This window comes from Salvelinus sp. IW2-2015, linkage group LG26 (assembly GCF_002910315.2).
Source record: "Salvelinus sp. IW2-2015 linkage group LG26, ASM291031v2, whole genome shotgun sequence".
NCBI classification, from domain to species: Eukaryota; Metazoa; Chordata; class Actinopteri; order Salmoniformes; family Salmonidae; genus Salvelinus; species Salvelinus sp. IW2-2015.
In genome coordinates, this window is record NC_036866.1 from 6,843,760 (window position 1) to 6,863,132 (window position 19,373).

Sequence of the window (19,373 nt, forward strand, 5' to 3'; positions counted from 1 at the left end):
ACACTATTCTACACTCCTCTACACTCCCCTATTCTACACTACTCTACACTACACTCCTCTACACTACACTCCCCTACTGGTCCTTTGTGTTTTACAGTAAGACAAACATTGGCAGTAGAATGACCTTACTGAAGAGCTTAGTGACTTTCAACATGGCACCATCATAGGATGCCACCTTTCCAACAAGTCAGTTCATCAAATTTCTGCCCTGCTAGAGCTGCCCCGGTCAACTGTAAGTGCTGTTATTGTGAAGTGGAAACGTCTAGGAGCAACAGCGGCTCAGCCGCGAAGTGGTAGGCCACACAAGCTCACAGAACGGGACCGGCGAGTGCTGAAGTGCGTAGCGTGTAAAAATCATCTGTCCTCGGTTGCAACACTCACTACCAAGTTCCAAACTGCCTCTGGAAGCAACGTCGGCACAATAACTGTTCGTNAGTGACTTTCAACATGGCACCATCATAGGATGCCACCTTTCCAACAAGTCAGTTCATCAAATTTCTGCCCTGCTAGAGCTGCCCCGGTCAACTGTAAGTGCTGTTATTGTGAAGTGGAAACGTCTAGGAGCAACAGCGGCTCAGCCGCGAAGTGGTAGGCCACACAAGCTCACAGAACGGGACCGGCGAGTGCTGAAGTGCGTAGCGTGTAAAAATCATCTGTCCTCGGTTGCAACACTCACTACCAAGTTCCAAACTGCCTCTGGAAGCAACGTCGGCACAATAACTGTTCGTCGGGAGCTTCATGAAATGTGTTTCCAGGAGAACGCTACCTGCCCGAATGCATAGTGCCAACTGTAAAGTTTGGTGGAGGAGGAATAATGGTCTGGGGCTGTTTTTCATGGTTTGGGCTTAGGTCCAATGAAGGGAAATCTTAACGCTACAGCTTACAACAACATTCTAGACGATTCTGTGCTTCCAACTTTGTGGCAACAGTTTGGGGAAGGCCCTTTCCTGTTTAAGCATGCACAAAGCAAGGTGCATACAGAAATGGTTTGTCAAGATCGGTGTGGAAGAACTTGACTGGCCTGCACAGAGCCATGACCTCAACCCCATCGAACACCTTTGGAATACATTTGAACACCGACTGTGAGCCAGGCCTAATCGCCCAACCTCACTAATACTCTTGTGGCTGAATGGAAGCAAGTCCCTGCAGCAATGTTCCAACATCTAGTGGAAAACCTTCCCAGAAGAGTCAAGGCTGTTATAGCAGTAAAYGGGGGACCAACTCCATATTAATGCTCATGATTTTGGAATGAGATGTTTGACGAGCAGGTGTCCACATACTTTTGATCATATAGTGTATTTGGCCTGGCGAAGCGGTTTTATGCGCTGACTGAATGGAAGCTGATAATGAGTTTTTTACTCCGCTGGTATCAGGAAGAAATTAGTCCTCAGTGTCCAAGACCGAGTACAAATGTATCCAACACAGAGACAAGACCGAAACACTCAAAATGTGGTCTTGAGACCGGTCTCCGGTACTACAACACTGCTAAGGTGTTTCTGAAACAGCAGTGCAGGCGGGACTTAGAGCACCTTCAAGCTTAAACAGTTTGAAACTAAGGAGGGCAGAGGTCCCCTCAGTAGGATAGGCCTCTGGTCCCAAAGCCCTACCTGATCAGGGTGATCTTGACCTTGGACGAGGCGCTCTTGATGATGGCCGAGGCGTTCAGGTGGCTGCGGCCATACAGGACCTGGTTGTTGATCTGATGGGGCAGGAGAGAAGGAGAGAGCATTACACTACAATAGAGAGTATTCATTAGGGCACACCGTAGCAAAAAAAAAGATTACGGTAAAAAATAACATTTCTTAATGGACAAGTTCATGTAGTCCCTCCCTGCTTCGGTCAGTTTTCTTCCGTTTGATGGTAAATAAACACGACCCATATCATATACTGGAAGAAGAAGGGATGGTTTCATTTCTTTATCTCTCTAACAAAGACACAGCAACATAAAGATGAACACAGGCATGAACACAGACATGAACACAGGCATGCAAACACAGACATGAACACAGACATGAACACAGGCATGCAAACACAGACATGCAAACACAGACATGAACACAGGCATGAACACAGACATGAACACAGACATGAACACAGGTATGCAAACCCAGACATGCAAACACAGGCATGCAAACACAAATACACCCTGTAAGCAAGCGTGCACCAAACACACACCACACACAGTCATCCTATTGTTGGCGATGAAAATGACAGGATGATGCCTCTGCTCAAGTTGGACAACAGTGTTAAGCACATGATTACGTGTGCGCACGCACACACGCACAACACACACACACACACACACACACACACACACACAACACACACACCACACACACACACACACACACACACACACACACACACACACACACACCACACACACACAAAGCACACACCAAAACACACACACACACACACACACTGCAGAGAGATAGGTAACCCATTTTAACTAAATGCTTTTATGATGATACCATTCAACCTTTAGTAAGTCTAAATAAAACCGATTAGCTCCATCGGTTCCTATTGGACAGGATTTACATGGCCATATCAACATAAATAATTGGTACATAAAGCCCAATGATGGCTTAAAATGTTTGAGGTGGTGTTTGTGTGTATGTGTGTACGTGTGTGCATGTCCCTGTGACTGTGTGCGTATGTGTGTGCGCATGTGTGTGTGTGTGTGTGCAAATGTGACTGTGTGTGTGAACGTGTGTCCGCATGCATCAGCCTGTGACTGTGTGTGTATTGCAGTGTGTCGGGTCTGCCCCCCTCCTCTCCCGCTGCTTGTGGCGAGCCACATGCATTTTTCATGGCAGCAGTGACTTTGTTGTAATGAGTAAAGCTGGCATGACAGAGAGGGTGGGAGGAATGGAGAGAATAAACAACAGGGTTGACAGTGGGAGGGAGGAGAAAACGATATGATGGAATGAATGAATTGGCACGAAAAGGAAGACAACAGACAACAGACAAAAGGTCAACAGACAAAGGGTCAACTGTCAGTTCCAATTCAGGCTCTTCGATGTTACTATCAATGTTGTGGAAGATAATCTACGACGAACACATCAAAACACTACAGCTCTCTGTAGACACATATATAATTCATTGCATTCAGTAGCAGTGCTCAAACCAAGCAACTACTCTAATCAAATCATAATAATCAATCACATCTATATTGCATGGCTACTCGCTGCCTAGGCAGTCTTTTCAGGAGCTGAAACTCCCTAAGGAAGACAGAAAAGAGGAGATACAGAAAAGAGAAGTGAACATCAATAGACAGAGAATGGAAAGAGGATAGAGAAAAGTGTTTTAGGTTAGCCCCTGTGGCCTTAGTGACAGCTATTCCCCCTCATTCCTCAGAGGCAGACACACACACTCAGACGCGTGCACACACACACACGCACAGCTGTTGTGTTGTGATGAATTGTGTGGCCTGAGAGGAGCCCTGGCATCAACAGTGACAGCGTTGTGTTGGGAGTTGGGACTGTCCGACTATATGGGATGAAGTGAAAATCTGAGGCCGGCACCTGACCTGCAAATATAGAAAATGCAATGTACAGTCAAAGATGGCGGGATTTTTTTTGACAGGCCTATGTTTCTGCATATMATTTCCAACATTTTGGTAGGTTATTTGTYAGTCAACTTGACTCTAWTTAGATMYATGCAGCTTCTGTTCTGTCATTGCATGTTGCCCTAGAAGATGAAATAAACCCTAGATCACCAGAAWAATGTCTTAAATCGATACAATGACTGCTTCAACCTAGTTGACATCGGTAAAGTTTTCATAAAGAGTAAAGAGTTCCCATCTCTGCTTCTCTTGGGCAGGGAAGACGCTTAGGGACCGGGGAGAAAATGCAATAACAAAAAAAACAGGAATCATTTTCCATGCAGAAAATCAGTTTGACCGGTTTTAAGGAAATGATAAGATTTTTTGGTACATCGGTAAAGTTTTTGATAAGATTTCAGTTTGGCTTGTATGCATACTTTATGTGGTTGAAATACTAATCAGCTTTTATGATGCTGATAAAGACAGCAACACCACCTCTACAGAAGGTCCCTAACTGCACATTCATCAAATCMATTTTTATTGGTCACATACACATATTTTGCAGATGTTATTGTGGGTGTAGTGAAATGCTTGTGTTCCTAGCTCCAACAGCGCAGTAGTATCTAACAATTCACAACAATACACACAAATCTAAAAGTAAAATAATGGAATTAAGAAATATATAAATATTAGGACGAGCAATTTCGGAGTGGCATTGACTAAATTACAGTATAATATAATACAGTATTTATATATATGAAACGAGTAAAGCAGTATGTAAACATTATTAGTGACCAGTGATTCCATGTCTATGTATATAGGGCAGCAGCCTCTAACGTGCAGGGTTGAGTAAACAGGTGGTAGCCAGCTAGTGATGGCTATTTCACAGTCTGATGGCCTTGAGTTAGAAGCTGTTTTACAGGCTCTCGGTCCCAGCCACTCTGCCACCCAATCCATTGCACAGCGATTCCCCCATCCAACTCACATCGTTTATCCATCACCCAATCGTCCAATCAGCAGAGGTACTGTATTTACAGGTCTTTAATTGGCTCAGACCACCCCTTCCTCTCTTTCTCCTCCCCCTCTCTCATTCTGGTGTGTATTTGTCAGTTGGTGTGTATTTGTCAGTTGGTGTGTATTTGTCAGTTGGTGTGTATTTGTCAGTTGGTGTGTATTTGTCATCTGGTGTGTATTTGTCAGCTGGTGTGTATTTGTCAGTTGGCGTGTATTTGTCAGTTGGTGTGTATTTGTCAGCTGGTGTGTATTTGTCAGCTGGCGTGTATTTGTCAGTTGGTGTGTATTTGTCAGCTGGTGTGTATTTGTCAGCTGGTGTGTATTTGTCAGTTGGTGTGTATTTGTCAGCTGGCGTGTATTTGTAAGCTGGCGTGTATTTGTCAGTTGGTGTGTATTTGTCAGCTAGCGTGTATTTGTCAGTAGGTGTGTATTTGTCAGTAGGTGTGTATTTGTCATGCTACAGTTAGGCCCTAAGCTGAGGCTACACAGTAACGCCAGATACAAAGAACAAAATCTAAACCTCAGTGTATCCTATAGATATCAACTGCACAGTAATTACACATTCATGGATTTTTAATACATTGTTTTCTCTTTATTCCACCCACCCTTCATCCACACAATATTTCATGACCCAAAAGCTGCCTGCGGGTTATGGGTCAACCCGCACATCACTAGTGTGTGTGTTTAGGTGTGGCCCCCCCTCACCTCCAGCAGCTCGTCCCCTACGCGGATGCGTCCGTCCTTGGCAGCGGGGCCCCCGGGGCTGATGCCTACCACGAAGATGCTGAGGCAGGAGCGGTCCTTGTTCCCYGCCAGGCTCAGACCCAGGCCCTGACGCTCCCTGTCCAGCTCCACACACAGCAGCTCCCCGYACAGCTCCCCGTAACGCAACCTGATCCGCTCTGGAGGGACAGGAGSAAAAGAGAGGTGTTAGTTCTAATGCTCTATGTTTCAGTGTTGAAGAGWGGTACATGTGAAAGAGAACAGTGCCAAACCATACATCTAGTTTTACACACACACTAGAAAAGTTCTTAAAGGCAATCACCCGGAATGAATACTGGACATAGACACATATAGGCGGCACACACACAAGTTTCTTATTTTTCTTTCCTGTGATGAATCTATTTGACATGTCCAGTCGGTGGAATACCCTGGTCTTTTCCATTAAACACGAGGGACATTATTACAATATCTCCCTGACTGAGCAGGCCCTGGGCTGCCTCCAATACACAGAACAGGTTCATCTCTGCTCTCTAGCTAAAGTCTAAGCTCTGCTTTCTAGTTTTATAATGCTAGCTAGTTCTGCTATGCAATAATCCCTATAATTGCAGTATTCAAGTCACATTGGATGTACCATGCCATCTATTTAACACAATGTCATCTTCAATCCATTCTGGGGTACCCCAGGGCTGTGGGAGTCCTGCTGTAGTTCTGATAGAGCTACACAGGTGTCAGGTTACTGTAGGGCTGGCCTGTATACCGTATTTTACTTTATACCAGTATTGATGCACGGACCGGTTTGGGTTTTTACTTTACCTTTTATAATGGTATTTGAATGTTTGGTTTATTAAATGTGGTAAGCCCTGTGTAACGTCCATTTTTATAATTTGCTCCGCTACTTGAGTCATCTCTCTCCGCTCTCTCTGCCTATCCATGTCGCTTTCCACACAGACCTAGCATTGCCCCCTTTCACACAAGGAGCGCATTTGTTGTTGCTTGACCAGGAGACGCTTGCATTGATGACAACGATGCCGTTTCCACTTCGCATCTTAATATAAATCCACAAGCGTTCTATAATAACACTATTAGTTGGTGTTTCTTACATCTGCAAACAGCTAGTTAATCTTTTCTTAGCAAATTGTGGCTAAAACCTGTTAGCCACTAATGCTAACAACAAGTTAGCTGGCTAGCTAATAAATGTACTGAGTCAGAGCAAATGTAGCTGGCTATACAGCCTGATTATACCAGTGATGGTGAGGACTAAATCAGCTAGTTGTTTGTGCAACAGTACTTTCTAAACCAAAGAGGATTAGGCAAAGCATGAATATGTTAGCTACATGAAGAGGCTATGAGAAAACATTTAATGTAGCCAACGATTATAGGGTCCCTAGGAAACACTGACCAACACTTTGGTTCCTACAYTGTCACAATAACTCCTCTCTGGCATTTTCATTCGTTGTCATGTCAAACAACACTGTATTCAAAGTGCCCACTAATATATTCTAACTATAGAATTATAATAATCATTCTATTTCCATGATTCCAACAGTTCACCCAAGCGTTTTTGTTTTAAGTCAAATCACAATTGCAACATTTGGTTAAAAATAAGGCCTAGATATTTTGCCAATATCGTGCAGCCATACGTGGCAGTGTGGAAATGATCTCAAATGAATGCAGGAAATGCAAGAATTTATGAAAATAATTTTTTGTTGAAGTTTAATTGAACAGTATAAAACAAATCAGAATCACTTAGAATTTGGAACTRGAATTTGGAACTGGAACACGCTGTCGTACACATCAATCCAGAGCATCCCAAACATGCTTTATGGGTGACATGTCTGGTGAGAACGCAGACTAGGGTCACACACTACTCATAAAGCAAATTTACAAAATACACATTTTGAAAAATACAGTGATATGATATTTTGGCCATATCGCCCAGCCCTAGGTTACTGTAGAAAGGCTCCTACACTAGCTGTTATTTTCTGTAATCCTCTGGTTTAGGGAGGGATGGCCTAGCTGACCACATGCCTCTCTTATCTGTCCTCCCCCTCTTCTCCTATTTTATCTGTCCTCACTTTCTTCTCCTATCGTATTTGCTCTTCCTCTCTTATCTGTCCTCCCTCTCTTATTTGTCCTCCCTCTCTATCTTTGCTCTTCCCCTCTCTGTCCACAGCTAAAGGTCTGGGTAGAGCGGAGGTCCTGACTTAAACTCCTCTGTGTGTGTCCCCCATTTAAGATCTGCCCATCTTTCATGAAAGGATTATATTAGATGACCCTCAAAGGCAGCTGTCAATCAAAAGAATGAGATTCAAATCTTCTGATCAAACAACCCCTGTGCATGTACGATGTGTGTGTTTGTGTGTGTATGTGTGTGTTTGGGGAAGGTGCTGCAACACCTTGTAAAAAGCCACTCTTCCACCCAATCCATTGCACAKTGATTCCCCCATCCAACTCACATMATTTATCCATCACCCAATYGTCCAATCAGCAGAGGTACTGTATTTACAGGTCTTTATTTGGCTCAGATCAGCCCTTCCTCTCTTTCTCCTCCCCCTCTCTCTTTCTTTGTATTTCTGCCCAGCATAGTGTTCCAACTCCTGTTTTGATTCAAAACCTGCAGCTGTCACACAGTGAACATGAAAGGGCAAGAGAGCGAGAGCTACAGTGCCTTCAGAAAGAATTCATACTCCTTGCCTTATTCCAACATTTGTTGTGTTACAGCCTGAATTTAAAATTGAWTAAATCATTTTTTYCCTCACCCATCTATACCCCATAATAACAAAATGAAAACWTCTTTTWARAAATTTGGGKAAATGTATTGAAAATGAAACACAGAAATATCTAATTTACATAAGTATTCACTCCCGAGTCAATACTTTGTAGAAGCAACTTTGGCAGCGATTACAGCTGTGAGTCTTTCTGGGTAAGTATCTAAGAGCTTTCCACACCTGGATTGTAGCTCCCGAGTGGCGCAGCGTTCTAAGGCACTGCATCTCAGTGCAAGAGGCGTCAATACAGACCCTGGTTTGAATCCAGGCTGTATCACATCCGGTCGTGATTGGGAGTCCCATAGGGCGGCGAACAATTGGCCCAGTGTCGTCCGGGTTTGGCCCGGTGTAGGCCGTCATTGTAAATCAGAATTTGTGATAAATAAGAACTGACTTGCCTAATTAAATAAAGGTTAAAGAAAAAATTCAATTGTGCAACATTTGCCCATTATTCTTGACAAAATTCTTAAACTTCTGTCAAATTGGTTGTTGATCATTGCTAGACAACCATTTTCTTGTCTTGCCGTAGATTTTCAAGTAGATTTACACTGAACAAAAATATCAACACAACATGCAACAATTTCGAAGATTTTATTGAGTTACATACAGTTCATTATAAGAAAATTTTAGTCAATTGAAATAACTACATTAGGCCCTGATCTACGAATTTCACATGACTGGGAATACAGATATGCATCAGTGTCACGTTCTGACCTTTATTTTCCTTTGTTTTGTCTTTAGTTAGTATGGTCAGGGCGTGAGTTGGGGTGGGCAGTTCTATGTTGTCTGTTTCATTGTGGGGTTTTCTAGTTTGGCCTGACATGGTTCTCAATCAGAGGCAGGTGTTTTGTGTTGTCTCTGATTGGGAACCATATTTAGGTAGTCTGTTTTGTATTGTGGGTTATTGTCTATGTCATTACGGTATTTCTGTGCATTCAAATTGCTATCAATAAAATGCAATTGTGTTAGTTATCCGTAGCTTATGCCTGCCCATACCATAACCCTAATGCCACCATGGTGCACTCTGTTCACAACATTGACAACAGCAAACCGCTCGCCCACACGACACCATACATGTGATACAGTTGAAACCGTGATTCATCCGTGAGGAGCACACTTCTCCAGCGTGCCAGCGGCCATCGAAGGTGAGCATTTGTCCACTGAAGTCGGTAACGACGCCGAACTGCAGTAAGGTCAAGACGCTGGTGAGGAGGACGAGTACGTACAGTGCATTCGGAAAGTATTCAGACCCCTTCCCTTTTTCCACATTTTGTTTTGTTACAGCATTATTCTAAAATGGATTTAATAAAAAAAATCTATCTACACACAATAAACCATAATGACAAAGCGAAAACAAGTTTTTTGATTATTTTTTTTTAATTTTTATTAAAAATAAAAACAGAGATACCTTACTTACATAAGTATTCAGACAGACCCTTTGCTATGAGACTCGAAATTGAGCTCAGGTGCATTCTGTTTCCATTGATCATCATTGAGATGTTTCTACAACTAGATTGGAGTCYACCTGTGGTAMATTCAATTGATTGGACATGATTTGGAAAGGCACACACCTGTCTATATAAGGTCCCACAGTTGAAAGTGCATGTCAGAGCAAAAACCAAGCCATGAGGTCGAAGGACTTGTCCGTAGAGCTCCGAGACAGGATTGTGTCGAGCACAGACCTGGGGAAGGGTACCAAAAAATGTCTGCAGCATTAAAGGTCCCCAAGAACACAGTGGCCTCCATCATTCTTAAATGAAAGAAGTTTGGAACCACCAAGACTCTTCCTAGAGCTGGCCACMAGGCCAAACTGAGCAATCTGGGGAGAAGGGSCTTGGTCAGGCAGGTGACCAAGAACCCGATGGTCACTGTGACAAAGCTCCAGAGTTCCTCTGTGGAGAGGGAGAACAACCATCTCTGCAGCACTCCACCAATCAGGCCTTTATGGTAGAGTGGCCAGACGGAAGCCACTCCTCAGTAAAAGGCACACGACAGCTAAAAGGCACCTAAAGGACTCTTCAAACCATGAGAAACAAGATTCTCTGGTCTGATGAAACCAAGATTTTACTCTTTGGCTTGAATGCCAAGCGTCACTTCTGGAGAAAACCTGGCACCATCCCTATGGTGAAGCATGGTGACGGCAGCATCATGCTGTGGGAATGTTTGTCAGCGGCAGGGACTGGGAGAATAGTCAGGATCGAGGAAAAGATTAACGGAGCAAAGTACAGAGAGATCCTTGATGAAAACYTGCTCAAGAGTGCTCAGGACTTCAGACTGGGGGCAAATGTTCACCTTCAAATAGGACAACGTCCCTAAGCACACAGCCAAGASAATGCAGGAGTGGCTTCGGGACAAGTCTCTGAATGCCATTGAGTGGCCCAGCCAGAGCCCGGACTTCAAYTCGATCGAACATCTCTGGAGACCTGAAAATAGCTATGCAGCGAAGCTCCCCATCCAACCTGGCAGAGCTTGAGAAGATCTGCAGAGAAGAATGGGAGCTTGTAGCGTCATAYCCAAGAAGACTCAAGACTGTAATCACTGCCAAAGTTGCTTCAACAAAGTAAAGGGTCTGAATTCTTATGTAAATGTGATAATTCTATTTTTGTTTTTGTATACATTTACAAACATTTCTAAAAACCTGTTTTTGCTTTGTCATAATGGAGTCTTGTGTGTAGATTGATGAGGGGAAACAATTAGGAATTAGAAGAAGTCAAGGGGTCTGAATACTTTCCGAATGCACTGTAGATAAGCTTTCCTGAGACGGTTACTGACCGTTTGTGCAGAAATTCTGGTTGTTCAATCCCACATTTTCATTAGTTGTCCGGATGGCTGGTCTCAGATAATCCCCCAAGTGAAGAAGCCGGATGTGGAGATCTGGACTGGCGTGGTTAACGTGGTCTCGGTTGTGAGGCCGGTTGGACGTACTGCCAAATTCCTAAAACGACGTGAGGCGCCTTATGGTAGAGAAATTACGTTAAATCTCTGGCAAAAGCTCTGGTGGACATTCCTGCAGTCAGCATGCCAATTGCACGCTCCCTCAAACTTGAGACATCTGTGGCATTGTGTTGTGTAACAAAACTGCACATTTTAGAGTGGCCTTTTATTGTCCCAGCTAAAGGTGCGCCTGTGTAATGATCATGCTGTTTAATCTGCTTTTTGATATGCCACACCTGTCAGGTGGATGGATTATCTTGGCAAAGGAGAAATGCTCATTAACTTCTAATTGGTCCCAATCCCGGATCGCGGAGCACCCCCACAGTAAAAAAGCGACTAGCATAGGCTAGCATAGCGTCAGAAGTAAATACTAGCATCGAAATGCATTAAATCACAAGTCCAAGACACCAGATGAAAGATACACATCTTGTGAATCCAGCCATCTTCTGATTTTGTTTTACAGGGAAGACACAATAATGTAAATCTATTAGCTAACCACAATAGCAAGACACAACTTTTTTTTTCCCATTTTTTCCTGCATAGGTAGCTATCACAATTTCGACCAAATAAAGATGATATATAGCCACTAACCAAGAAACAACTCATCAGATGACAGTCTGATAAACTATTCTTGTATAAGCATATGTTTTTTTAGAAAAATGTGCATATTTCAGGTATAAATCACAGTTCTACATTGCAGCTGCAATCTGAAATAGTGCCTGAAGCAGCCAGAATAATTACAGAGACCACACGTCAAATACCGAAATACTCATCATAAGACATTTCTGAAAAAAACAGCGTACAGCAAATGAACGACCAAACATCTTGTGAATCCAGCCAATATTTCAGATTTTTTAAGTGTTTTACAGCGAAAACACAATTTAGCATTATATTAGCTTACACAATAGCCGGAAACACAAGCCGTTTACCAGTAGCAAGGTTAGCGATCGTAACAATCCAGCAAAAGTATATCAATTTTTGACTAACCTTGATATACTTCATCAGATGACAGTCCTGTAACATCATATTTACACAAGCATATAGGTTTTGTTCGAAAATGTGCATATTTAGCAGCACAAATCGTGGTATACAATGTGATTAGTAGCAACATTCAGGCATCTGGCCGGCACCATCTTGGAGAGGCACCTAATCTAATCGATAACTAATCGTAAACTGAGCTAAAAATACAGGTTGGACAGCAAATGAAAGACACATTAGTTCTTAATGCACCGTGTTGTTAGATTTTTAAATTAACGTTACTCGACATTCAGCGGCGTTACAGCGAGACCATGCTAAATCAATGGCGGACAAATAATTTACATCTTTCACAGATATACGAATTACAATCATAATAGCTCTTACTTTTGGATGATCTTCCATCAGAATCTTGGGCAAGTGGTCCTTTTGTCCAGAACAATCGTCTTTTGGTTGAAAGATGTCCTCTACTCCTGTAGAAATAGCTGCTAACGCCGATGTACCGGAGAGGTGCCCACTCGTGATAACGCCTGACAAAGAAACTCCAGAAAATCGCAATAAACTGCATAAACTGCTATAAGTCGGTTTTAAATTAACTACCTTATGAAGTTTTTTAAGACAAAAAACAAATTGAACAGAAGCCGGAGATATAGAACTGCTAACCGAAAGCTTTTTGAAGACGCCATGCCGGTTTCCCTCCTGCGTCAGGCGCCTCGTCGAAAAGGTCGGTACTTCCGTCCAAGAGGTTTTATACTCCCCCAGATGGTGCTATCCGCTCCATCAAAGTCTCACCGCTTCGCTTACTGACATCTAGGGGAAGGCGTATGCAGTGCATGTAGCCCATAGCTTATAAGGGAATTTATAAACCGACCCTGGAACAGAGACCTCAATTCAGAAATCTCACTTTTGACAGGAAGTGAGCTGCAGAATGAGTTCTGTTTCACTCAGAGAAATAATTCAAACGGTTTTAGAAACTAGAGAGTTGTTCTACCAATAGTAATAATAATATGCATATTGTACGAGCAAGAATTGAGTACGAGGCAGTTTAATCTGGAACGAAAAATCTTCAAAGTGTAACAGCACCCCTATTGAGAAAGGTTAAACTTCTTAACCTTGTGAAAGTGCAGGGCGCCAAATTCAAACAGAAATCTCATAATTAAAATTCCTCAAACATACAAGTATTTCACACCATTTTAAAGATAAACTTGTTGTTAATTCCACCACAGTGTCCGATTTCAAAAAGGCTTTACGACGAAAGCACACCAACGATTATGTTAGGTCAGACCTAGTCACAGAAAACACAAGCCATTTTTCCAGCCAAAGAGAGAGTCACGAAAGCAGAATAGAGATAAATTAATCACTAACCTTTGATGATCTTCATCAGATGACACTCATAGGACTTCATGTTACACAATACATGTTTTGTTCGATAAAGTTCATTTTATATCCAAAATCTTGTGTACTAGATTCTTATGTATTTGCTCGAACATGAAGTGATTGTCTGAGCACTATCTACAAAATTGATAATTATATCAATTGAAACAGTATACAGTGTTATGCATGATTAGTCCACACTATCAAATAACGCGAGTCATGATTATTTCTTGTTAAGATAGAAAGTTCAGAGCAGCAATAATTCAATTATGGTACCATCGCTCGTGTGCTCAGGTATACAAATCTAAGTCTCTATACAGATATACGCCAAATGTTGTGAGTCAACAGATCAGAAATGATTATAAATATTCACTTACCTTTGATGATCTTCATCAGAATGCACTCCCAGGAATCACAGTTCCATAATAATGTTTGTTTGTGCGGATAACGTCCATAATTTATGTCCAAATACCTCCTTTTTGTTCGCGCATTTAGTTCCAAAATCCAAAGATGACGCGCAGATCAGACGAAAAGTCAAACAGTCCGTTACAGTTCGTAAAACATGTCAAACTATGTATAGAATCAATCTTTAGCATGTTTTTAACATAAATCTTCAATAATGTTCAACCGGAGAATTCCTTTGTCTGTAGAAATGCGATGGAACGCAGCTAACTCTCACGGGGCGCGCCTGAGTGAGGCCGTGGCACTCTGCCAGACCCATACTCAATCAGCTCTCATTCCCTCATTCTCACAGTAGAAGCATCAAAAAGGTTCTAAAGACTGTTGACATCTAGTGGAAGCCTTGGGAAGTGCAATATGACCCATAGACACTGTATATGTGGATAGGCAAACCTACAAACCTCAGATTTCTCCACTTCCTGGTTGGATTTTTTCTCAGGTTTTGCCTGCCATATGAGTTCTGTTATACTCACAGACATCATTCAAACAGTTCTCGAAACTTCAGAATGTTTTCTATCCAAATCTACTAATAATATGCATAGCTTAGCTTCTGGGACTGAGTAGCAGGCAGTTTACTCTGGGCACCTTATTCATCCAAGCTACTCAATACTGCCCCCAGCCATAAGAAGTTAACAGGGATGTAAACAAATTTGTGCACAAAGTTTTAGAGAAATAAGCTTTTTGTGCATATGTTAAATTTCTGGGATCTTTTATTTCAGCTCATGAAACAAGGGGACCAACACTTTAAATGTTGCGTTTATATTTGTAATCATTATAAGTCAAAACTGTAACTCGGCCACTCAGGAACATGTACTGCCTTCAGGGTCAGCAACTCCAGTGTAGATCTGGCCTTGTGTTTTAGGTTATTATCCTGCTGAAAGATTAATCTCCCAGTGTCCTGGTGGAAAGCAGACTGAACAAGGTTTTCCTCTAGGATTTTGCCTGTGTTTAACTACATTATGTTTATTTTATGTTTTTATGTATTAGATTTGCCCCAAACATAACACTTTGTATTGAGGACAAAACGTTAATTGCTTTGCCACATTATTTGCAGTATTACTTTAGTGCCTTGTTGCAAACAGGATGCATGTTTTGGAATATTTTTATTCTGTACATGCTTCCTTTTCACTCTGTCAATTAGGTTAGTATTGTGGAGTAACTACAATGTTGTTGATCCATCCTCAGTTTTTTCCTATCACAGCCATTAAATTCTCGAACTGTTTTAAAGTCACCATTGGTCTCAAGGTGAAATCCTTGAACGGTTTCCTTCCTCTCCGGCAACTTAGTTAGGAAGTACGCCCTGATTTTTCTACTGACTGGCTGTATTAAAACACCATCCAAAGTGCAATTAATAACTTCACAATGCTCAAAGCGATACTCAATGTCTTTTTTTTTTTTATACCAATCTACCAATAGGTGCCCTTCTTTGCAAGGCATTGAAAAACCTCTTTGGTCTTTGTGATTGAATCTGTGGTTGCAATTCACTACTCGGCTGAGGGACCTTACAGATAATTGTATGTGTGGGGTACAGAGATTAAAAAATCATGTTAAACACTATTATTGTGTACACAGAGTGAGTCCATGCAACTTATTATGTGACTACTTTTTAAGCATATTTTTACTCCTGAACCCATTTAGGCTTGCCATAACAATGGGGTTGAACACTTWTTGACTGAAGACATTTCAGCTTTTCATTTGTAATTAATTAGTAAAYATTTCAAAATACATACATTAGCAGTCAAAGGATGGGACACACCTACGCATTCAAGGGTTTGTCTTTATGTTTACTATTTTCTACATTGTATAATAATAGTGAAGACATCAACACTATGAAATAACCCGTATGTAATCATGTAGTAACCAAAAAAGTGATAAACAAATCAAAATAGATTTTATATTTCAGATTCTTCAAAGTAGCCACCCTTTGTCTTGACAGCTTTGTACACTCTTGGCATTCTCTCAACCAGCTTCCAACAGTCTTGAAGGAGTTCCAACATATGCTGAGCACGTGTTGGCTGCTTTTCCTTCACTCTGCGGTCCAACTCATCCCAAACCATCTCAATTGGGTTGAGGACAATTTAATCCATTTTAAATTGAGGCTGTAAGAACAAGGGGTGTGAATACTTTCTTTAGGCACTTAGAGAAGGAGGGGGAGAGAGAGAGGAAGGCGAGAGAACAGAGATTGAAAATAAAAACATTGAGGGCTATTTCTTTTTTACAGTGGTGAGAGAGGGGAAACGAGAGAACGAGAGGGAGTGAAAGACAGAGACAAAGAGAAAGAAAAACGGGAGGGAGAGAGAAACACAGAGAGAGCGAGAGAGAAGGCTTTCATTCCTGTCACGCTATGAGAAGAGTAATTAAAAGTCCCAAGAGGTTCATCAATTCCAACCGATAAAAAGGAGGGCGAGAGAAACACTCCATGAGCGTAAAGGAGGTCAGAAACAGAGGGAACGAGGGAAAAGAGGAAGAGAGAGAGCGACTTTAGAGGTAGTACGTGTGGATGGGTTGAGAAAACAAAAAAAGTAGGATGCGAGAACAGGAGAAAAGAGGCAGGGAAGGAGGGAAAAGAGGGAGAGAGACCTTTGTGATAGTAAATGTGGAGAAAAGTAAGAAGAGGGGAAAAGAGATCGAGGGTGGTGAGTTGAGAGGGAGAAAGACAGAGAAACTAAAGGGAAAGAAAGAGGGAGAGGCAGAAGAAACTGGATGAGTTGAGAAAGGGGAGACCGGAAAGAAGGCAGGCAGAGAAATGTTGCAAGATAGAGGGATGAAGAGATAGGGGSATAGTGAGAAAGGGAAGATTGTGAAAATAGAGGTGTAAAGTGCAGGGAACTGGTCCGAACCGATAACCAGCATAGCCCATTAACAACAACCGCAGAAACATTGCCAGAACGTTTTATTAGGAGAGGTTTAAAACATTCAGTGGTATTAATAACACGTACATAACTCCATCCAATATCTTTAACGACCAAATTATGAATTATGTTGAGATATTGACATTATTATTTAATATTTACTATTAAAAACTGGTATGTGGTGAGTTTAGGAGTCAGGGGAGTTGGCTAAAACACATACCGATTTGGGCCCATATTCATAAAGCATCTCAGTGCTGATCTAGGACCTGTCTTTCTTTTTAGATCATAATGAATATGACCACATGGACATGGGGGCAGATGATCCTAGATCAGCACTCCTCCATCTGGACTAGGCTACTAAAGTGTGTGGCCTCAACGTGAGGACCATACACAACGGATAGAGGGAGGGTCGTGTCTCTCTTGTCGTGATGTGTGTTTTGTCCTATATTTTTATTTAATTTTTAAACCCAGCCCCCTTCTCCGCAGGAGGCCTTTTTGCCTTCTGGTAGGCCGTCATTGTAAATAAGATTTTGTTCTTAACTGACTTGACTACTTAAATAAAGGTTATAGCCCTGATCTTGCTATGCCATATGGCTGTGGGCTACACTATTTCAYTTAGCAGACAAGATTTGCTTAGAATTCCGTGGCATTATTATATAGTATGAAGAATACAATTGAACAAAGCTGAATAAAATATAAATTATATTTTCTCCAAACGATTTGACGGAGTGCACACATGTGGCTATTCTTTGTTGCGCGGTTAACAAAGAAATAGGTACTCCTATATGCTTAATTTAGAGTTATTCATATAACTTCAGTTGTTCTATAAACGTTGGGCTATATATTTTGATTTTTAATACATTGTAAGGCTGCATGATGCAACTCTAATGATGATTTTMAAAAAGTTGCTTGAAAGGCATGAGCTCTGCTTTGTTTTTTTTGCGCAGGCTGTACACAATACATCAGTCTCTCATTCACAATTTGACAAGCACTTGATAATGCCTAGAATTTCACAGCGGCMTCCCCTTTGTGTGGCCGTAATGCACCCCAAAGAAATCCATGCCTTTTGCGGCCTTCTCCCTGAGTGCTGTGCGCACTTATCACGTGATTGGGTCTTTCTCAAAGGCTACAAGTGAAGAAAGACACATCAGGGAGGCAACTGTGTACATCCTTATCCAATTCCAAGGTGCATATTGAAGATATTSGAAGAACTGTACACATTTACTTTTCGTCAGCCAACAAGATGAGTAGGCCTAACGAACAGCAGAAGCACTAGCCTATGTCAATCTACTATCCCCCATAGTACAAATGTTGACCTATTCTATTCTGTACAATAAATAAATATTCCAAACATAATCTGGGACAGTTGTGGGATGCGATAGATCCCAAATGAATACAACCACTAAAAAAATTCACGCAATGTGGCTGATGCAACAGATCAGAAAGTTTGTCTTAAAATGTTGATAAACTATTATGCTGTTTCTTCACATTATAAGTGCAGCAATGTGCACATGGTAGTGGGCTAWAAGGGCAAATGTTCCATTAGAGGGAAAACACCATTATCARGTGACCGCAAATGCAATTATGCACGTAATGCTTTTATTATAAAGGTGCATTTTTATGGTGAAAATTATCTTCCCAAAACTTGAAACTCACGCGCTGCTTATGTATGCCAGTTAGGCTCTACACCCCTTGTAAAGTGGTTTAATGTGCTTCATTTTAAGAAGTTATTTGGCCACTTGAGTTGTGATACAAACCTTAAAACTTACTAACTGCCTGGTACTCAGCCTCTAAAACTTAACTTCTGATAGACCTTAACTACTATGCCTGGTAACTCATCAAATATAGCTGAACAATCTAAACTTAGACTGTGACTCACACCAAATAAGCCTGGTCAGCACTAAACTTACTAACTCCTTACTAACCTCAATGCAAATGTATTCGAGAAATCAAATCAAAAAACTTCACGAGAGCCCAGAGCTACCAATAGGTGCGCAACATGTTCAATAGGCTATGCAATTGCGCGAGAAAATGAGTGATGGCTTCTACTAAAAAGAAGAGAATCAGCTTTCTATAGCTAGGGCTACTATATTTATTTTTCAACTTTCCTATATCTAAGCACATTGCTTATATTTATAACAGGATTATAGCCTACCTGGCTGGCATGAAAATAACCACGGGAAAAGCGTCCTCCTTTCGCTATTTAAGTGCATAGATGATGTGTATTTTTCCCGCTGACCCTGTTTCGATACAGGTGCATGATAATGTCCATTCTAAATCAAAACAAATTCACACATTTTATTTATTACATGTAAAGACAAGATTACATCAAGAATAGTCTGATGGGTGACAATATTAGCCTATTACTTGTGAATTATATATTATCACTTGTGAATGATGCCCAACATTAAGAAACAAAGCCTTTTTTGCGACTTTTTCGAATCATAGTCGCACACCTCATGTAGCCTAGCCCATAGGCCTATATGTTTTAATAAGGTTAGTATCACACTCATGTAGCTAGCCCATAGGCCTATATGTTTTAAAGGTTAGTATCACACCTCATGTAGCCTAGCCATAGGGCTATCATGTTTTAATAAGGTTAGTATCACACCTCATGTAGCTAGCCCATAGGCTATATGTTTTAATAAGGTTAGTATCACACCTCATGTAGCCACTAGCCCATAGGCCTATATGTTTTAGTAAGGTTTGTATCACAATCAGTGGCCA

General features: G+C 41.5%; 1 protein-coding gene across 1 annotated transcript in view; it reads right to left on the minus strand.

Moving 5' to 3' along the window:
* Nucleotides 1-448: 448 nt before the first annotated feature.
* The window catches only part of LOC111952688 (inaD-like protein), a 203,128-nt gene continuing 184,203 nt past the window's right edge, over nt 449-19,373 (minus strand). The window contains exons 20-21 of the mRNA XM_023971582.2: nt 5,267-5,463; nt 449-1,699 (exon numbers count right to left, since the gene is read on the minus strand). Of these exons, the coding sequence (XP_023827350.2) occupies nt 1,604-1,699; nt 5,267-5,463 (293 nt within the window). The 3' untranslated portion in view covers nt 449-1,603. The remainder of the gene's footprint in view (nt 1,700-5,266; nt 5,464-19,373) is intronic.